Source organism: Oratosquilla oratoria, chromosome 15 (genome assembly GCF_046742065.1).
Source record: "Oratosquilla oratoria isolate Oo_2021 chromosome 15, ASM4674206v1, whole genome shotgun sequence".
Taxonomy (NCBI): domain Eukaryota; kingdom Metazoa; phylum Arthropoda; class Malacostraca; order Stomatopoda; family Squillidae; genus Oratosquilla; species Oratosquilla oratoria.
The window spans coordinates 42,310,426-42,331,123 of NC_134791.1; the positions used below are offsets into that span (position 1 = coordinate 42,310,426).

At 40.0% G+C, this 20,698-nt stretch overlaps 1 protein-coding gene across 3 annotated transcripts in view; it reads left to right on the top strand.

The window, feature by feature from the left end:
- Positions 1-20,698, top strand: part of LOC143033419 (tetratricopeptide repeat protein 39C-like) — a 103,496-nt gene that overhangs the window by 66,496 nt on the left and 16,302 nt on the right. For all 3 annotated transcript variants that reach the window (XM_076198833.1, XM_076198835.1, XM_076198834.1), the window contains exons 8-12: positions 132-332; positions 11,911-12,079; positions 12,609-12,807; positions 14,368-14,486; positions 14,841-14,955. In XM_076198833.1, coding sequence (XP_076054948.1) covers positions 132-332; positions 11,911-12,079; positions 12,609-12,807; positions 14,368-14,486; positions 14,841-14,955 — 803 coding nt within the window. The remainder of the gene's footprint in view (positions 1-131; positions 333-11,910; positions 12,080-12,608; positions 12,808-14,367; positions 14,487-14,840; positions 14,956-20,698) is intronic.

Sequence of the window (20,698 nt, forward strand, 5' to 3'; positions counted from 1 at the left end):
TCTGGAATTTTAATTTTTTCTAGATAATTTGTTATATGAATTATAAATATAATTATGGTGTAGAATAAGTCATCTCCAGACTTCATGACAAAGTAATATTTATAGTGTAATATAATATTTTTCTTTGGCAGAAAACTTTCTTCAGATGTTGTGTCACGGTTGATGGCCTCTGTGAGTTTTGGTTATGGTTTGTTTCAACTCTGTATGTCATTACTACCACCGTCCCTACTCCGGCTAGTCCATGTTCTGGGTTTACAAGGAGATAGGCTAGCAGGTCTATCAGCTCTCATGTTCACTCGCAAATCTCATGATATGCGAGCACCTTTAGCAACGTAAGTCTTAGAAGTTCATGTTTGAAGAGCCAAAATTTGCACATTACCAGGCTTTAATGATACATAATTATAGGCTAAACATTTCAACATTATCTTGTATATACATATAATCAGTTTGAAAGCCTTTATTTATATTTTTTTATAAATATATTTTTAACATGTCGCATGGAAAAAGTTACATTTTCTCTTGGATTAAGAGATTTAGAGGTCTGTGGCTTGCATATATTTTTGTTAAATGTAAAAAGCATTGTCATTTTGTAGAATGTTGAACTTTAATAGATTGGAAGATGACTTAATGTCATTGGGAGCCAAGTATTTATGTTTGTGTGCAGTAAAGTCTCGCAAGAATCAGCACTACTAACACCTATGATGTTCTTGGTCTGCATAAATTACATGATTGGTAGTACATCAAGCTACACTAACATGTTTGCAGACAAAGTAATAATCCTGAGACTAAAAGATGAGGGAGTCTGCAAATTGTTTTAAGATCTAGACAGCATATATGCCTATAGTCATTTGTGGAAAATGAACATGTCAAAAATTGCAAAGTATTGAGAATAAGTAAATGCTCAGAGAAGACTATCAACTGTTCAGTCAATTGATTAATCAACTAGTCAGTCCATTGTCCCAGTCTTGCCATTGTACAAGTTTGTTGCCATCTTCACTGTTCTATTTGGAGATGATGTCTTGTTGAAACCCGCTAATACTTGTTGTGTGATGGTAAAGACCAGTGTGCTGGTAGAATGGCATTCTTTGAATCCATATTGATGTTGGGAGGTTGGTAATTGTGTTTTAATTCTTTATGAGGACAATATAAAATTGGAACTAAGGAGGTAAAGAAAGTGGGATCCAAAAAAGATTTGGGTGTAATTATCTCAAACGACTTGTCCCATGATAAACTGATAAACAAAATTGTTGGAGAATCCTACAACTTGCTAAGATCAATAAAAGTGGCATTTACATATTTGGATGAAGAAATTATTAAAAAAATATTAGTCACACCGATAAGGTCTAGACTAGAGTATGCAGCGACATTGTGGTCACCCAGTACCAAAAAGAATATAAAGAAAATAGAAAGAATCCAGAGAGCAGCCACAAAAATGGCCCCTGCACTTGTAAACTTGTCATATGAGGAGAGACTGACTAAACTGTAATTACCAACTCTGGAGCAAAGAAGAGAGAGAGAGGCAACCTACTGACCATCTACAGAATCATGAAGGACACAGAAATACTTGATAGAGAGGACTTGTTAAATTGGGACAAGAGAAACACAAGAGGGCATGGAAAGAAACTCAGAAAACATAGTTACAGAAGAGATCTGAAGAAAAACAGTAGTTCACATAGAGTGGTGGACACTTAGAACAAACTGGACAAAAAAATAGTGCGCGCAAAAACCATTCATGAATTTAAGAGCAAACTAGACACTGCGAGATACAAAGGCGGGACACCATGAGTGTAGCTCCCCTTCCCGTAAAATATAACTAGGTAAATACAACTAGATAAATACATGTGACCCCAGATACTTAAAAATATCCACTTCTTCCAAACTCTCTCCTGTCAGACTCACTTCCAACTCATTGCCACCTTCTCCCTTTGTACATCTCATCATCTTACTTTTACTTACATTTACCTTGAACATTCTCCTAGGGCATACCTCTTCAGACTGTCACCAGCTGTATTAATCCCTCTCCTCTGACCCCACCACAAGCACATTGTTGTCTGCAAACAACAACTGGCTCACCTCGCACTTCTCTCTACTATCTCCAACCATCTCTAAATACAACAAACTATATCTACATATTTGCAGATGATACAAAAATCATGAGAAAAGTGAAAAATGAGGACTGTAGGCAGTTGCAAAAGGATCTAGACGCCACATTCACATGAAGTCAAGAATGAAAAATTAATTTCAATACCAAGAAATGCAACATAAGTATTGGCAGTGGGCAATAGCTCTTAAGGACCATCTTTAAACTATTCCTTGGGACATAAATCCATAACAAAACCAAAAGAGCGCTGAATGGCCTACCGGCTCCGGCGCTTGGCCTTCGAGCCAAAAAATTTCATAAATCAAAACCAAAAGAGGAGAAAGATTTAGGAATGTTGACAAGATACAACCCATCACCTGACAGGCATAGCAGGATTGTGGGTGAGACATATGAACTGGCATAGGAGGAAAAGTGTTTAAATAGATTATAACAGAGGTTGCTGATGGAAAATAGAGGGTCACCATTAACATTGTAAAATCCAAATGTGTAATGTTAATAGTGGATTTCCCCAGAGCTTAGTTTTGGGGCCATTATTGTTCATTATGTATATAAACGACTTGAACAATGGAATTAATAGTGATTTTAACCACTTCAATACGGGACTTAAATCTCGCGGGCAGCAACCAATGCCAGACGTATGACGTAACGAAATAATATTCGCATCATAAAATATAGTCGCCGCTTATATCGATCGTTCTCTCTTTCACCCGCGAATTTTGAAAACCACAGAGAATGGGATTCAGGGCGCATTTGGAAGAATGTAAAAACACAGGGGCGACTACAATAAATATAATCAAGACGCCGATATGGCAGCGTCGCGAATCCACTTGCTCCTCATGACGCCTACGTGTGCGGCACCGTATGGAAGGGGTTAATAAGTTTGTGGATGACACTAGAATAGGATGCCATATTAGATCAGGAGAAGATGCTGGGATACTGTAGCAGAATTTTGATCAATTGTTTACATAGTCAGTGTAATGGCAAATGGACTTTAATATCTCAAAGTGCAATGTGTTGAACATAGGATTACACAACCCAGCTAATAGGTATAGCTTAGATAATGCCATTTTAAAGAAAACAGAACCTGAAAAGGACTTAGGGGTTAGTGAGCCCAGGAAATCATGCATTAATGCCAGGAAAAGGGCTAATAGGGCATTAAGGTTTATTTTTAGAATGGTCACAAATAATAGAACCAATAGACCAATCCTTGACTATGTGGTACAGTTATGGTCTCCATCCTATAGAAATGAATTCACTGTAAATAGTATAGAGGCGAATCACCAAAATGATACAAGGACTCAGAAATTTACCATATGAAGACAGGCTTAGGTATCTTAACTTACACTCTCTGGAAAAATGAAAAGTGCAGAGTGATCTAATAGAGGTATTCAAATGAGTTAAGGGCTTTAACAAGGGTGAAGCAGGCAAAGTCATCATATTGAGACTGGGGCAGGACTCATAGTAATGGCTTTCAATTGGACAATTCAGGTTTAAGAAGGAAATAGGTAAGAACTAGCTTACCAAAAGAGTGATTAACAAATGGAATAGACTTAGTAACAATGTAATAAGCACTGAAACAATTGGTTATTTTAACCACTTCAGTACAAGTCAAATTCTCACTCACAGCATCAGCTGCCATATGAATAAAGCCTCACATTACTTCCATTATAAAATATAAAGTCACTTTTGTATCACTCATTCTCATTTACTCTGAGTAATAATAAACACAGAAAATATGATCAAATCAGTTCACAGAATCTGGGGTTAACTCATGTACAACTACAAAAAATATATATAATCAAGACGCCGACACCAGCATTCTCATGTACCCACTTGCACCTCGTGATGCCTATGTAGACATCATTGTACTGAAGTGGTTAAGAGAAGATTAGATAAATTAAAGATTAAAGTGGCTTTCCATTGTATGAATAAAGAGATGATGAAAAAACTCATCAGAACCCTGACCTGTCCAAGATATGTATTGGTGGTGTGTCTTTACACAGAGTGAAGGATATAAGCAAGATGGAGAGAATATAAAGGGCAGCAATCAAACTGGTTCCCAGCATGGCAGATAAACTATATAAGGAGAGACTAAAAGAATTGGATCTGCCAACATTGAAAGATTGATGAGAAAGAGGTAATATGATTACAGTATTCAGGTCACAAATAGGGATACATTACATTGACAGAAGAGATCTCTTGATTAAGGATAAGAGGGCTTCAAAAGGTCATAAGAACAAATTAGGAAAGACTACATGTCTAAAATATGTGAAGAAATACAGTTATCCATTCAGATACATAAATACCTGGAATAGCTTAGGTGATTATAAGCCCAAGGTGGAACAAAGACATAAATTCAAATCTAAGTATGATAATTCTAAAAAGGATACAGACCAAGTAAGAAACATACATGAATTTGAAGCTATATATGCTAAATTGGAGAATAGGAGACATGAGCCCATGAGTGTTGCTCTTTTCCTATATACTACAACTAGGTGAATACCTCTGCAATGTGCAGACTTGCGGGGCAGGTACCTGGATTATGGACTTGACCCAGGCGGGGTAGTCTATCTATATACCAAGAGCTTTTCCCACCCTATAACTGCATCTGCCACCTGCCTAGGATCAAACAAATGCAACAAGACACAGTACATCGACAGCAACCACCCCCCCTCTCTGTCCCCTCATGCAGAAAGAGAGAAGGCAGGAAGAAATCTCTTCAGGCTGCATCAAAATATCATTCACACATAAGCACCCCCATCTCTCCCTTCCTTGGATAACAGTATCATCCATACACATTCTCCACTCATCCCTATCTCCTGCCTTCTCCTTTCCTTGCTCAACAGACATTCCCCTATTGCTCAATGCCCCCTTCACCTCATCCATCTTGTCCTCGGTCATCCCCTCAAGTTCACTCCCTCCACCTCTGCCTTCCACACCTCTTTTACCAATCTTTCATTACTCATTCTTTCCATGTGACCAAACCATCCCAGTAATCTTTCATCAGTCCTATCTGCCATCTTCTTTTCCACTCCCGCCCTCCTCACCCCCTCATTTCTCACTCTATAAAACTTAGTAACCTCTACTATACTTCTCAGACATTTCATCTCAATATTTACAACAGAACCTGAAATTGTGGATAAAATTGAATAAAAGACATTATTTGGGAAGATTGATCACATATTAATAGAACTTGAACTAAAGGAGGAATTATATATAGAGAGAGGAAACAAAGATACAACAAATTATTACAGATTGGTTTCCCTTACAAGCACTGTAGCCAAAATTTGTGAAAAGGTTATTAAGAATAGATGGATAAAACATTTGAAAAAAGAAAATATAAATTTGAGACAATTGGGATTCAGACAGGGAAGATCATGTGCCACAAATTTAATCTGTTTCTACTCAAGACTAATAGATGTAATATAAGAAAGGAATGGATGGGCTAATTGTGTTTTCCTAGATATACAAAAAGCCTTCGACAAAGTACCACATAAAAAATTATTTTAAAGAATGGAAAATATAGGAGGGATAAAAGGTAAACTACTAAACTGGATGGAGGATTTTTTGCATGGAAGGAAAATGAGGGTGGTGCTTAGAGAAACGAGTTCAGCTTGGGAAGAAGTGATTAGTGGAGTTCCACAGGAGTCAGTATTGACTCCAATAATGTGTGCTAATTAATTTATCAAACTCTTCCATAAATGCCTTAGCTGCAGGTGTATCACTGCTAGCAGCCTCACCTTTCGACAACACATGGTGAACCTGGTAACGCTCTCGAAAGCGATGAAACCACCCAGCACTTGCTATGAATTCATGTGAAGCGTATTCTTCACCTGCACATTCTTTCAACATGCGAAATTAACTTGTAGCCTTTGCACTGCTTGCAACATCACTTTCACATTTCTTTGCCTATTATCTTCCAACCACATGTATAGCAACTTTTCCATCCCTGCCATAACTGTCGTACACAATGCCGGGCTGCCACTACTATCTTACGAGCTGTGTTGCCAGACATATACAGTAAACTCATAATAGGCATCTGCTAGACATGGTTGTAAGTACGGGTGGTCATAACTCGCGTAAAACCACTCCTCGTTTAACGACAACAATTGGGACCAGCGTCGCCGTCATTAACCAAATTGGTCGTTAAGCGAAAGTGTATACATATACGTACATGTACTGTATGTAAAATGTCCAGCAATACATGTATCTTTATTTTCGTGTATTTTCCCTCTTTTATACAGTACATTAAAGCATTATTTACTGTTTTCATAGTACAGAAAGCCCTCAAATAACGCAGTGGTTAGGTTCCTGAAATTACCGTGTATGACCAAATCCGCATATGCTGACATTCCATATAAACCTCTTCAGTACGGGCCAAAATCTCGCGGGCAGCATTAGCTGTCAGACGTATGATGTGTCGTAATAATACTTGCATCATAAAATATAGTCACCACTTATATCGATCGTTCTCTCTTTCACCCGTGAATTTTGATAACCATAGAAAATGTGATGAAGACAGTTTAGAGAGTATGTCATTACGCAGGGGCAACTACAATAAATATAATCAAGACGCCGATATGGCAGCCTCGCGTATCCACTTGCTCCTCATGCCGCCTACGTATGCGGCACCGTATGGAAGGGGTTAAATACCGTGGTATTTTTTTAGTTTCGACCATGGGCACAACATAGCAATAGAAAATTAATTATTAATTTTGTAAATTAAAATGTATCAATGTAATATGCAATTTTGTGGGCGGAAATGAAAATAAAAAATACCTTGCTACAAGCAAATATGCTAATGAACGAAGTCGGTAGCATAGGATCGGGACGCCATCTTGTCATCTGTCAATTGACGGCCTTGGTACTTCCGACAGTACCTCGCCAGGTATATTTTCTTGAAGGAATGTTATGGAGTGGAGATACATGCATTCCTTCAAGCTGCAAGAACTTTGTATACCCTGCAAGCTGAGAGAGTGGTTGAAAAGCCCGCCAACGTCTCTCACGACGAGAACAATGAGGATGATGAAAAGCCCACCAACATCTCTCACGACGACGACAACGAGGACGAGCCGGATGACATTTAATTTGCAGGTAATGATTTATTAAACACAGGTTAGGTTAGACGAATTTATCATCCTTTCATTTCTATGACGTCGGCATCATTCATAACAAACATGGCGTACCATTCATCCGACACGACTTCGTTACTTATGAAATCTGTTTTAGCACCTTTTTTGTTTTTTTCTTTCCGCTCACAAAATTGTATATTACGTTGATACATTAGAATTTACAAAATTAATCATTAATTTTCTATTGCTATTTTGTGCCCATGGTTGAAACTAAAAATTTACCAATACCGGTATATACTGTACCCCAGGTAGTTTTTGCAGCTTGCAGGATGATAATGTAGACCTAAGCTTCAGAACACTTTACCTCACAGGTAATATCCACCGTACAAGTTCATTTATAACATCATACAAATTTGCCTCAGCCAACTTATCGTACACGACGTCGTAACTTCGGGAGATTTACGTTAAATGAATATTGGTCTGTCATAAAGCCCATCATTACTCCGTGTTGTCGTTAACCGAGTAGGTCATTAAACGAGGAGTGGTTGTATGCTGTAACTCGGATAGTCATTATGAGCATAGCTCCCCTTCCCATATGATACAAATAGGCAACTAGGTAAATACAGTTTGAGGGAACTTGATCTTCATGAAGCGCGGGACTTTGTTCAGACTGTAGACTAGCCACCTGTTGTTCTGCACATTATGCAACTGGTCCTGGCACAAGTTCTTCTCATCTGAGAAGATCCAGAGCATCCTCAGCTCAGCTGAATGTTTGACCTTGTTGAGGAATTTCTTGGCTTTCGTAAGGCAGTTCTCGTGGGGCTTGGCAGTAAGTAGTTGGCCCTTGCGCCTCTTGTGTGAGGAGTAGTGAAAATCCCTGTTCAGTACTTTCTTCATAGTTGCCACTCTGATGCCCATCTCTCTCATCAAGGTCCACATTGTCTTGCCTGGATCTTGCTGCACCATTTGTTGCAGCTTCTTGACAAATTTTGTTGTGAGGAGAGAGCCAGAATCCCTGCTATGATCTTTCCTGCTAGCCACTGCATCCACATCTCCATCACAATTCTCCAGCTCACATCTCAGTCTTCATGGTATTCATGGAGCACTGAGCTGCAGCTAAGATTTCCGAATTTTTTTAATCCGGTGCAAATTGTCATGATGCGGGACACTCTCTTCAAATATTCCAGTACTTTCCAGTCATCCATACTCTCTAGCTCTCACACCCACCAGTAGTACACAGAATCAGCTATCCATTGCACTTTACTGGCAGAGTTTGGGAGAGTATGTGATAGAAGAAAGCTAAAGATAAATGTGGGTAAAAGTAAGGTGATGAGATGTACAAGGGGTGAAAGTGGCAGTAGACTGGAAGTGAACATTAAGGGAGAGCGACTGGAGGAAGTGGATAGTTTTAGATACTTGGGTGCAAGTGTAGCAGGAAAAGGTGGAGTGAAGGTGGAGGTAGAATGTAGATTGAGAGAAGCGAGTAAATGCCTTGGTGGTTTAAAGAGTGTAATGAGGAATAGACATTTGGGAATGGATGCGAAGAGGAGACTGTATGAAGGAGTGATTGTGCCAACAGCACTGTATGGGGCAGAAACGTGGAACATAAGAGAAGAAGAGAGGAGTTTGAATGTGTTTGAGATGAGGTGTCTGAGAAGTATGGTGGGGGTTACTAGGCTAGATAGAGTGAGAAATGAGGAGGTGAGGAGGAGAACAGGGGTGAAAAAGGATTTGGGAGATAGGGTTGATGAAAGAGTATTAGGATGGTTTGGACACATGGAAAGAATGAGTGAAGAAAGACTAGTAAAAGAGGTATGGAAGGCAGATGTGGAGGGAGTGAACATGAGGGGACGTCCTAGGATGAGGTGGATGGATGGGGTGAAGGGGGCTTTGGGGAAGAGGGGAATGTCTGTTGAGGAAGGAAGGGAGAGGACGGAAGACAGAGGTGAGTGGAGAATGGTTGTATATGGATGATGTTGTGACTGCATGAGGAGGAATGGGCGGGGAAGTGGGGGGTGGGGTAGTATGTGTGAGTAAATTTTGACGCAGCCCGAAGGGATTTTTCCCCGTCCTCACCTTATATGCAAAGGGGGACGGAGAGGGGGGGTCGCCGATTAAATGAAGCGGCCTCGCTGTGGATGTACTGTGTCTTGCGACACTGCTTCTGACCCAGGGCGGTGGGCAGGGTGCAGGGATGACCCGTCATCCAGGAGGTGCTCAGATGAGAGGAAGGGTGGGGGGGGTGTGGAGTGTATTTAGGGATGAAATGGGTGGGAGTGTTTTTATGCCTTTCCCTTTTTGGCTACCTCCCTTGGAAGGGGGAAAAAGCCTTGGTATATGTATGTATGTATGTAAATCCTTTAAATGGTTTTGAAATGACAGAAGATAAAAAAATTATCAAAATTATCCTGAACACCCTGTATGTAATTCCGAGTGAGAGATATGCGAGACCACAAGTAGGAGATAGTTGGGGGAGATAAGTCCAGTGCAACTGTGGTAGGTTTAGGCATAGAACTCAGGATTGTTATGCTAGTCCAAATGGACAAAGGTACAGGCAGGAAATGGGAAACAAGCAAACCAGACAGGATATAATGTGCGTAGGGAGATGGATAAAAATAGTAGATGTTATACCTGCAGTAAATATGGTCATGGGATGGAAAATTGCCCTAGGGGAAATGGAAGCAAAGGGGACACAAGACTGGAGACAAGGAAAAGACTCTAGCAAGACAAAGAAGAAAGAAGTAGCAAGGAATAAAGATGATAGGTATTACTGTGTAGGTGAAGATGGGTATACAACATGGAAGATATGAGAGTAAGCCAAGAGTGGTTGCATTATGTTAAAGATGCCAAAATATGCACTCAAGGTTCTGCAAGACACAGGGGCATCCTGCACCATTGTGAGGCCAAATGTGATCAAATTAAAGGTTAGACACATAAGTCAGTTTACTGTGGAATTAGCTGGAGGAGTGACAACACTAGCACCCATAGCTAAGGTGTTACTTGAAATAGAGGTTAGGACAGCGAGCATTGAAGTAGGGATAGCAGAACTTCCAATGAAGAGGATAGACGTCCTCCTCAAAAATGATATAGGTGAGATAGTCCAGGATAGACTAAGGATGGTAAATGACCCTATGACCAAACAGACAAATGATAATGAATCTGACATGAAGGATTTGGTAGCAGTAATTACCAGATCAACCAAGAAGGCCCAAGAGGAAGAGAAGTGGGTAGGAGCAGATGTAGGAGGAGACCAGGGAGGCAACACTCAAGCACCTCCCTACCTTCTGTCCTTTTCCTCTTTCTCCATCTATCCTCCACTCTCAAGTTACCTTCCATCAAAAAATTATCTGATATTCCTGCACTCTCTTCTTAAGAACATGTACATCCAAAACTCTTCCTACTCTTCTCCTGGGTACCACTAGATAGTCTATCAAAGCCCTATCTACCACCCTTCCATCCACCACCCTCTCCCATGTGTACTTATGGTTGACTTTTTTCCTAAACACTGTGTTAGCTATCATCAACTCTTCACTACAATTTTTTCATGGTACTCCATGCTTCCCAACCACTCCATCTATTGGTTCATCTCCTACTCTAACAATGAGATCTCCCAATACCATTACATTGATATTTCTTCCCAAACCCTCTATGCACTCATTTAGCTCTATCCAAAAAAGCCTCCCTTTCCTCTACAGTCAACACTCTTCTCTCTACCAGGCCCATATGCACTTACAAAAACCCACAGAGTGGTGGATATCTGGAATAAATTGGATGAGGAAGCAGTGAGTGCAAAAACTATACAAGAACTTAAGAACAAACTTGATGCTGAAAGATACAAAGACGGGTCAATATGAGCATAGCTCTCTTCCCATAAAATGCAACTAGGTAAATCTTCTTTCTTTTCCTGTTGACGTTTTCCATTTTCATATGGGGTCACCATTGAAAATGGGAAACTAGGTAAAATACATCTCCCTTCCCAGTTTCACCTTTATGCACATTAACCTTGAAGAAACCTCCTTCCACTCCACCACACGCTTACCTATCTTTTCACTTACTAATATAGCCACCCCTTCTCTCCCTCATCCTCTCTTCACTCCTGACACCCTCCCCACTACACTCTCAAACTCAAAATTGCCTCTCCCTTTTAACTTAGTCTCATTCAATGCCAACATATCCATCTTTTCACAAACATACTGCCTATCTCTTCCCTTTTACTCTCATCTGTACCACACCCATGCACATTAAAAGACCCAAACCTTAGGGTTCTGGTTGGACAACTCTTCCCAGACCCTCTTATGCCTTGACTTCTCACAGGAATGTCCCCTTTTGGGGCTAGAGAGTAGGATGCCTAGTCCTATCCTCCATCCTGTTTTAGTTGCCTTTTACTACACAGTTGGGAACACTCAGAGGCATTATTCTTTCTCCCCTACCATAGGGTCTGGCAAAAATGGAAATTTATTCCCAGAGAAGTGGTACATGACAGTATTAATGGTTTGGGGACAGCATTTTGGAGGGACTGATATATATATTATACCAACACTGATTATAGTTTTTAGCATATATTGTACCTATAATTTCAAATAAGGATGGTGGCAAGAATTTCATTACAGATGAAGTGGCATTGCTAGATTGTGAAGTGTTGCACATTATTAGGAACAGACAAATGAAGATGTGTATATGTTCTTCACATGCTAATGTCAGTTGAAGACTAGTGATTATAATTATTCATATTGACAGCTTAGCCTTGCTGTGGTACCATACTATTGTACGGCCCTTCTTCGCTCTGGATGGCACCAAAGTTAGAGCTGGTGTTGAAGCAGCTCATTTACTACTGCAGGAAGCACAGCAGAATTATGCTAACTCTGCTCTATTTCTGTTCTTTATGGGCAGAGTTAGTAGGTTACAGGTTAGCATACAGCATTGGAATACTTTTACATTTGAAAATAGTCTTATGTGTTAAATGTAAGGGAGGAAAGGGTGGTACCGGATGGGAGTGAAATAGGTGAGAGTAGATATGTGCCTTTGACTTTGGCTACCTCTCTTATAAGGGGAAAAAAGTTTTTGTTATATAGATAGAAATATAAAATGTGGAATGAACACATGGTCCCTTCAGGACACATATAGGCTATAAATAAAAAAGATCAATTTATGAACTGGACAATAACTCAATCTCCCAGATTAATCATCAGTAGTTTGATTTTGAAACTATGAAATTGCACTTCCAATTATATATAACATCATTCATACTTACAAATACCTTTCACAACTTCATTTCCCTTTTTCTGAAAAAAAAAGAAATAAAAGAGGATAATAATAATAATGATAATTATGATAATACATATACCAAGCCGAAGTCAAAGGCATAATGATAATAGTAATAACAATGATAGTTATAGAAATTGGGAAAAGTTATGCTTATCCTCTTTTCTTCACAGGGTGACATAGGAGGAGCCTTAGCATCCTATCGTGGGGCTCTTCAGGCTTCACCACAGCGTGAGTTACAGCTATTGGCACTTCATGAGGTAGCCTGGTGTCACCTGCTCCAGCTCAATTGGACCAATGCATATACAGCTTTTGCCAACCTCAAGAAGGAATCACGATGGTCCAAGAGTTTCTATGCCTATCTGGCTGCAGGTGTGTGCTTCAAAGATATTGGTATGGGACAAGAATGCCACCACATTATTCCCCTGCATATTGTAAGAGGTGGCTAAATGAGTTGAAGGAAAGAGTCACCCCTTTTACATTTTTTTTTCTTTCTTTTTTTTTAACTCAGCCACCCTATCTTGTAAAGGGTATTGGGGCCAGTGATGGGAACTTGCATGAGGTTTTCATATTAAGTTGGTGTCAAAGAGAGTTGTCTCCCTACTGTCCAATTTTAAGACCTGTCAACATCCTCACCTCCATCTGGAGCCCAGTCTAGCCAATGGAAGTTACCTGCGTCAATGTGACAGTCAAAAAGTACACACCCTCACTCAACTGTGTCTGGCCAGTAACTAAGTTTTCACATGGGACTATGGCCACTCACTCATGTGCAGTAGTCTTCTGTCAGTGTCCACCAACTTTTGTCAAGATTGCACTACTAGTTCTGCAAATATTCATAATGGCTGGATACTTTCCAGACAGACCTTGTATATATTTTTTATGAAGTAATGTCTATATTATGTGAATGAATCGGTGCTGATTTATCCTGGCATGAAAATCCAAGAAAATAAAAAGTGCATCAACTGAAGTAGTGACCAGTTACAACAGATTTTTTTTTTTTTTTTCCTCATATTGACGGATGTGGTGAAAAAACTAAACATGTATATGTATTGGTCAGGCAGTATGATATATGTAGGACCAGGTGTATTTTTGCCAAGAATTAGGTTTTTAGTTATTTTGAAATTTCTGAAGTTTGCACTAGCTGCAACCTGAGAAAAGGTAAGCCTTGTACACATTGAGCCACATTTAGATCTACTCCATAAAAGATATAATGTAAGTACATTCCCTACATATTTTACTATTAGTTTTCTATAATAACTATAATTGGAATGAAAAAAGTGCAAAAATTGTTGCTGAAAAAAATACATGTAAGAAAACATAATATGAAATATGCGCATTGTGTGGGCACAGGGGTGAGAGTTTGATTGAGACCTACTCATGCTTAGCAAAACTGGGTGCAAAGGAGTTAAGTATTTGACAAGACTTATGTTAAAAAGATGCTTTGACTCTGCCATCCCCCCATACAAGAGGGATTGAGTATTTTTGTGTGTACATATTCATCTATTTATATGTGTTCTAGTAACACATTTTCACTTTAGTGCATCGTATGATACTAGAAATTTATTTAGAATTATTTGTTTCAAATCACTTGCACACATTTTTGTGACATGATAGGTGGTGTTTCATCCCCTTCCCATACCCATGGTTGATGCAACTCTAGGAAAATCCACTCCATTTTCTATTAGTGCAATTTTCTAATTGTGCAACACCCAAAAGAATGCATATATCACATAAATAGATGAATACCTGTAATAGTATTTTGTTGGACATAAACACCACTTCTATATATATGTATATTACCCAGCATTAGTAACACTGCTTCTTGGATTGTTTTCATATTTTTTGTAAGTCAGCAAAGTAACTTTTCATCGTTATAAATACACTGAATGGGAAGAAATACTCAGTGGTTCTTGTTCATTCTTTCTCTGATAGTGTGCCTTGGGGCAAGTGGCAATATAGAGGAATGTGCCAAGCAGATGGCTGAGGTGCCTTCATTAGTTAGGAGGGCCAACCATTCCTTAGAGGTGTTCTTACTCAGGCGTGCCATCAAGGTAAGGCCTTTCACTAAAATTTAACACAAACTTGTACAAAACTCACACAAATATTGTATGTGGATCCATATATGTTACCTTTGTGTTAAACCTACATTTTCAAAAGATAAAGTTCTATATTTCATCAGAATCAATATAGAATGTTCAATATGTTTATATAAAATTTAGTTCTACAATAATATTACAAACTCCTTCCAACACACTATTTACCATGATGGACTCAAGTGCTAATGTTTGTATAAAAACCTTCAAAAATATTAAGTGACTATGTAGTAAGTTATTGTCTTCTTTTATAGTAAGAGTGACTTCATTAAAGATGATCTTACAATATGATTTATTGCTTGTTCTCTGCAGTCAAGGGGCAGTGTTCTCACAAGGGACTATTGCCTCCTGCGTGCATATGAACTCCTCTACCTCTGGAATGCTCTTCCCTCCTGTTCTAGTCAACATCATCTCAATATTGTATTGGGTATGTATTAGATCCTCTCATGTTTTTACTTTTTTAGATTTTTATCTATATGTTGTAGCAAAATTAACCTTATTTTTTTTTATGAACTGTTTATTTCGATGCAGTGAAGATTTTATTTTACCTGTCTTGGGTTTGTTGCTTGGGTTTCCTAAATGTTTAAAGTATTCTCTATTCCCAGGTTTTCCCAAAGATCATTTAAAGAAGACATGCATTATTGTCTGTGTTGCCTGTATCCAGCCTTTCCTTTAAGACTTACCTCCTACTCACTGCCACCCTCTCCCCCTGTACATATCACTACCTTACTTTTATTCACACCACTGCCTGTTTTAGAACCTCCCAGACCCTGCCACAAGTGCAGTGTCATCTGCATATAACAGCTGGCTCACCTCCCACTTCCCTCCATTCTCAGTTATCCCCTCCCATCACCATCACATTTACATTCTATACCTCCACATCCATGTTCATGTCAAACAACTATGGGGAAATTACATAGCCCTGATGCAGCCCTACCTTCACCTCAGACCACTTGATGGTTGTGGTTGTGTGGATATTTTGATGCAGCCCAAAAGGATTTCTCCTTGTCTTCTCTATTTCCTACACAGGGAGAGGGAGGGGCCATATGCCCAAGTGACACTTTTAGGGGACGGCAATTCTAGCCTGGACTTGCTTCCCACAAGCCTGACAAAATAATGATAATAAAAAAGAGGTCAAAGAAGCCCTGAATATTTTACCTTAATTGACGATTTTTGCTTTAGAATCCACAAAATATTAGATATTTTCCTTTATCCTTTCTACAATAGGATCATTAAATACAAAGTTTTTAGCTTATTTAATTATTTCACAAGCCAGTAGTGAAAATAGGCAGTAAGGGGTGGTGGAGGTGGGAAGTAGTGATGGGGTGGGCATCACTGAGAACTTTGCCCAGGGGCTGCACTTCAGCATGTAATGGCTCAGGGGAGAGGGGAGTCACTGTGTAAGTGAAGCTGCCCTGCTGTGGATATGGTGTCTTACTGCACTGCTTCTGACCTGGGCAATGGGCAGGAGACAGGTATGACCATTCATCCATGAGGAGCTGAGTTAAGAGGGAAACAAGGGTGGCACATGGTAATTTAATGGGAGTAGGTGCATACCTTTGACTTGACCACCTCCCTTATAAGAGAGAAGAATCCTTTGGTATATAGAAAGATAGAAAGGAGAAACTTGAATGTGTTTAAGATGAAGTGTTTGAGAAGTATAATGGGTGTTATGAGGATGGATAGATTGAAAAATGAGATGAGGAGGAGAATTGTTGTGAAAAGAGAGTTGGCAGGTAGGGAAGATGAAAAAATACTGGGATGGTTTGAGCACATGAAAAGAATGAGTGAGAAAAGACCAGCAAAAAGAGTGTGGAAGGCAGCAGTGGACAGAGGAAAACTGAAGGATAGACCAAGAATGAGATGGATGGATGGGGTGAAAGGGGTTTTGAGTATAAGAGGGATGTTAAACAGGGAAGGGAGAAACCATGGGATAGGTTGAGTAGAGAATGGTTGTACATACATATACCAAGGCTTTTTCCCCCTTCCAAGGGAGGTAGCCACAAAAGGAAAGGCATAAAAACCACTCCCACCCATTTCATCCCTAAATACACTCCACACCCCTCCCACCCTTCCTCTCATCTGAGCACCTCCTGGATGACGGGTCATCCCTGAACCCTGCCCACCGCCCTGGGTCAGAAGCAGTGTCGCAAGAATGGAAAATAAATTAACACTATTTGAAGGGATTTTTGCCTCGTCTTCTCTATTTTCATGCGAGGGAATGAGAAGGGAGGGTCGCCACGTAAATGAAAAAGCTGACCCTACTGTGGATGTGCTGTGTCTTGTTGCATTGTTTGTGACCTAGGTAGTGGGCAGATGACAGAGATGACCCTTCATCCACAAGGAGCTAAGATAAAAGGGAAATGGTTGATAGTCGTAATACACATGACTGAGATTAAATAAAAGGAACTGGGGAAATGGGGGGGAGGGAGGGAGGAAAGGAGGTAGTGGGGAAGGGTTCACTGAATATAAGGAAAGGCTAAGGAGAAGATGGACCAAATGTCTGGGAACAGGAAAGGTTAAGGATAAGATGGAACAGTTGGCTGGGCAAAGGACATTAGCTCACAACCAAGGAACAAAAGGAAGAAGAAAATAAGAAGGGTGGGCAAATGTCTACTTGGGGGATTTTGGAGGGCAACTAGAGATGGCTTAAGATTTTGTGGGCAATGGATATTAAAGGAATTAGGTGGGGTGAGATATTAAACATGCCCCTATTTTGTTTAATTATGTTGGTTCCTTGTATGATGGCTGCTTCCAAACATTTTCTACGGATCTTGTCGGGTTCATGTACTAGAAGTTCTGCATTTTCCCAGTCCATCAAGTGGTTGCTACTGTTCCTGTGTGCAACACACGTGTTGGTGGTGACATCATGGTGGACATCGTATCGGTGTTCTTGTATCAGGGTTTTTAGGTCATGTGATTTTTCCCCAGTGTAGGGTTTTTCACATCCCAATCACGGAATCTCGTAAACACCAGCTGTATTGGTTTGGATACTTTTACCATGCTTCCAGATGTTGGGTATGGTGTGTGAATAACTGTAGTTTGCAATGTATGCTGTGTGGTCTGAGGTATTTAAGGTGGATGTTACTTTTGTTATCAAGACTACAAGTGGATGAGTGTTTGAGGTTATAGATAATATGCTATATTTACCTAGTTGTATAATACAGGAAGGGAACTATGCTTGTAGTGACCCATCTTTGTATCTTTCAGCATCATCTTTGTTCTTGAATTCTTGTATAATTTTTGCACACTGTTGCCTCATCCAGTTTGTTCCAAATATCCACCATTCTGTGTGGGAAACAATTCTTTTTCAGATCTCTTCTATAACTATCCTTTTTTAGATTCTTTTCATGTACTCTTGTTTTTCTCTTATCCCACTTTAATAAATCATCTCCATCAAGGACTTCCATCCCTTTCATAATTCTGTAAATGGTCAGTAGATCCCCCCTTTCTCCTCTTTGTTCCAGGGTTGGTAGTTCCAGTTTGGACAATTTTTCTTTGTATGTCAATTTAGAGAGAGTTGGTGCCAACTTTGTCGTTGCTCTTTGAATTCTTTATAACTTCTGCCTGTCTAAGAAAGGTGCATATTCTGGATCTGTGGGGAAGTCTTATGTCAAATGGTACATTGGTCATCAGGATGAGGGATGAGATGGCTTGCCTTTGCAGTTGATTTATGAGTGTTTTTGTGTTATCTGTTAACTGTTATCGTGGTTATTGCTGTGTGAGAGCATGATGTGTTACTGTTGGGCAGTGTAATGGTGTTGAGTGTCTTGTGCAATTTTTTAGCGTTTTTTCATGATTCTGTTGACAAAGGTTTGCCAACTTAGTGTTTTTTGTTCATGTATTTTATTGTTGATCTCAATGTTAAGTGTTTGTATTTGGTCAGTTATGTTCTGAAGGAAAGGTGTGGGGGTGGTGTGTCAGATTGTCACAGTGTCTGATGAGGCCTTGAATTTCTGGTGTGAAATTTGGGTTGTATGATTTTCTGTTGCCTCTGTGGATGTATTTCTTGTTTGTGTTTTATGTGGATGTGTTGAAGGTTATTGAGTGTAGTAGTTTCAGAGGGATTAGCTTGTTAAGTGTAGTTGGGAAGGCTTATGGGAGGATCTTGATTAAGAGGATTAGGAGAGGAACAGAGCGAGTAATTGGTGAGGAACAGTGTGGATTTAGGACAGGTAGAGGTTGCGTAGATCAGATTTTTGTGGTAAGACAGATATGTGAGGAAGCTATAGGAAAAGGTAAGGATGTTTTTTGGGCTTTTATGGATCTGGAAGAGGCTTATGACAAGGTAGACAGGAAGACACTATGGGAGGTATTGCAAATATATGGGATAGGAGGAAAGCTTTAAGGAGCTGTAAGGAGTTTCTATGCGAGTAGTAGAGCATGTGTCAGGATTAGAAATGAAGAGAGTGAGTGGTTTGAGGTAAAGGTGGGACTTCGTCAGGGATGTGTTATGTCGCCCTGGCTGTTCAACTTGTACATAGATGGGGTGGTGCGAGAGGTAAATGCAAGGGTGGTGGGTCAGGGGTTGGAGATCCGGTGCTTGGCCTTCGAGCCAAAAATTCCATAAATCAATCAGGGGTTGGAGATGGTTAAAGAAAATGGAGAAAAGTGGAAGGTGAGCCAGCTGTTTGCGGACAACACTGCACTTGTAGCAGGATCAGAGGAGGGAATGAGGAAGTTAGTGACAGTTTGGGAGTGTGTGTGAAAGAAGAAAGTTGAAGATAAATGTGGGTAAAAGTAAGGTGATGAGATGGACAAGGGGTGAAAGTGGCAGCAGACTGGAAGTGAGCATTAAGGGAGAGCAACTGGAGGAAGTGAATAGTTATAGATACTTGGGTGTGATTGTGGCAGGAAAGGGAGGAGTGGAGGTGGAGGTAGAATGTAGATTGAGAGAAACGAGTAAATGCCTTGGTGGATCAAAAAGTGTAATGAGAAATAGACATTTGGGAATGGATGCTAAGAGGAGATTGTATGAAGGAGTGATTGTGCCAACAGCACTGTATGGGGCAGAAACATGGAACATGAGAGATGAAGAGAGAAGGAGTTTGAATGTGTTTGAGATGAGGTGTCTTAGAAGTATGATGGAGGTTACTAGGTTGGATAGAGTGAGAAATGAGGAGGTGAGAAAGAGAACGGGGGTGGTAAATGAGTTGGGAGATAGGGTTGATGAAAGAGTATTGGGATGGTTTGAACACATGGAAAGAATGAGTGAAGAAAGACTAGTAAAAGAGGTATGGGAGGCAGATGTGGAGGGAGTGAACATGAGGGGGCGACCTAGGATGAGATGGATGGATGGGGTGAAAGGGGCTTTGGGGAAGAGGGGAATGTCTGTTGAGGAAGGACGGGAGAGGACAGAAGACGGGTGAATGGAAAATGGTTGTATATGGATGATGTTGTGATGCATGAGGTGGAATGGATGGGGGGATGGTGGGTGAGGTAGTGTGTATGAGAAAAATTTGACATGGCCCGAAGGGATTTCTCCCCATCTTCTCCTTTTCTGCATGAGGGGACAGAGAGGGGGGGTCGCCAAATTAATGAAGCAGCCTTGCTGTGGATGTGCTGTCTTGAGTCACTGCTTCTGACCCAGGGCAGTGGACAAGATGCAGGGATGACCCATTATCCAGGAGGTGCCAAGATAAAAGGGAGGGTAGCGGGTGGTGGGGAGTGGAATGTATTAGGGATGGAATGGGTGGGAATGGTTTTTATGCCTTTGTTTTTTGGCTACCTCCCTTGTAAGGGGGAAAAAGCCTTTGGTATATGTATGTATGTATTTACAACTTTAATCATAATCATTTCCACTTCATTTTTTCCTTCTGTTATCTTTGTCATGTTTAAGCCCTTTCTAGTCAATATTATGACTCCTTCCCCCTGTTTATCCATTCTATTTTTCGCCCAGTGGTTGTATAGACTTTGTCCCACCATAATTGATGATAGAGGACCTTTCAATTTTGTCTCCACAATTCCCATTATGTTTAGTTTCTCTATTAACACATAGTCATTTAGTTGATTTATTCCAGAAATCATACCATCCATGTTTGTGTATGCCACTTTTAATTTTTCTTTTCTTCTCTTTTTTGGTTTATGTTTCCTTTTTTCTAATGAACCATTTTCTCAGCCTCAGATCCAGTACTCTCCATTAAAAAGAACTTGTTTTTTTCAGTCTCCAT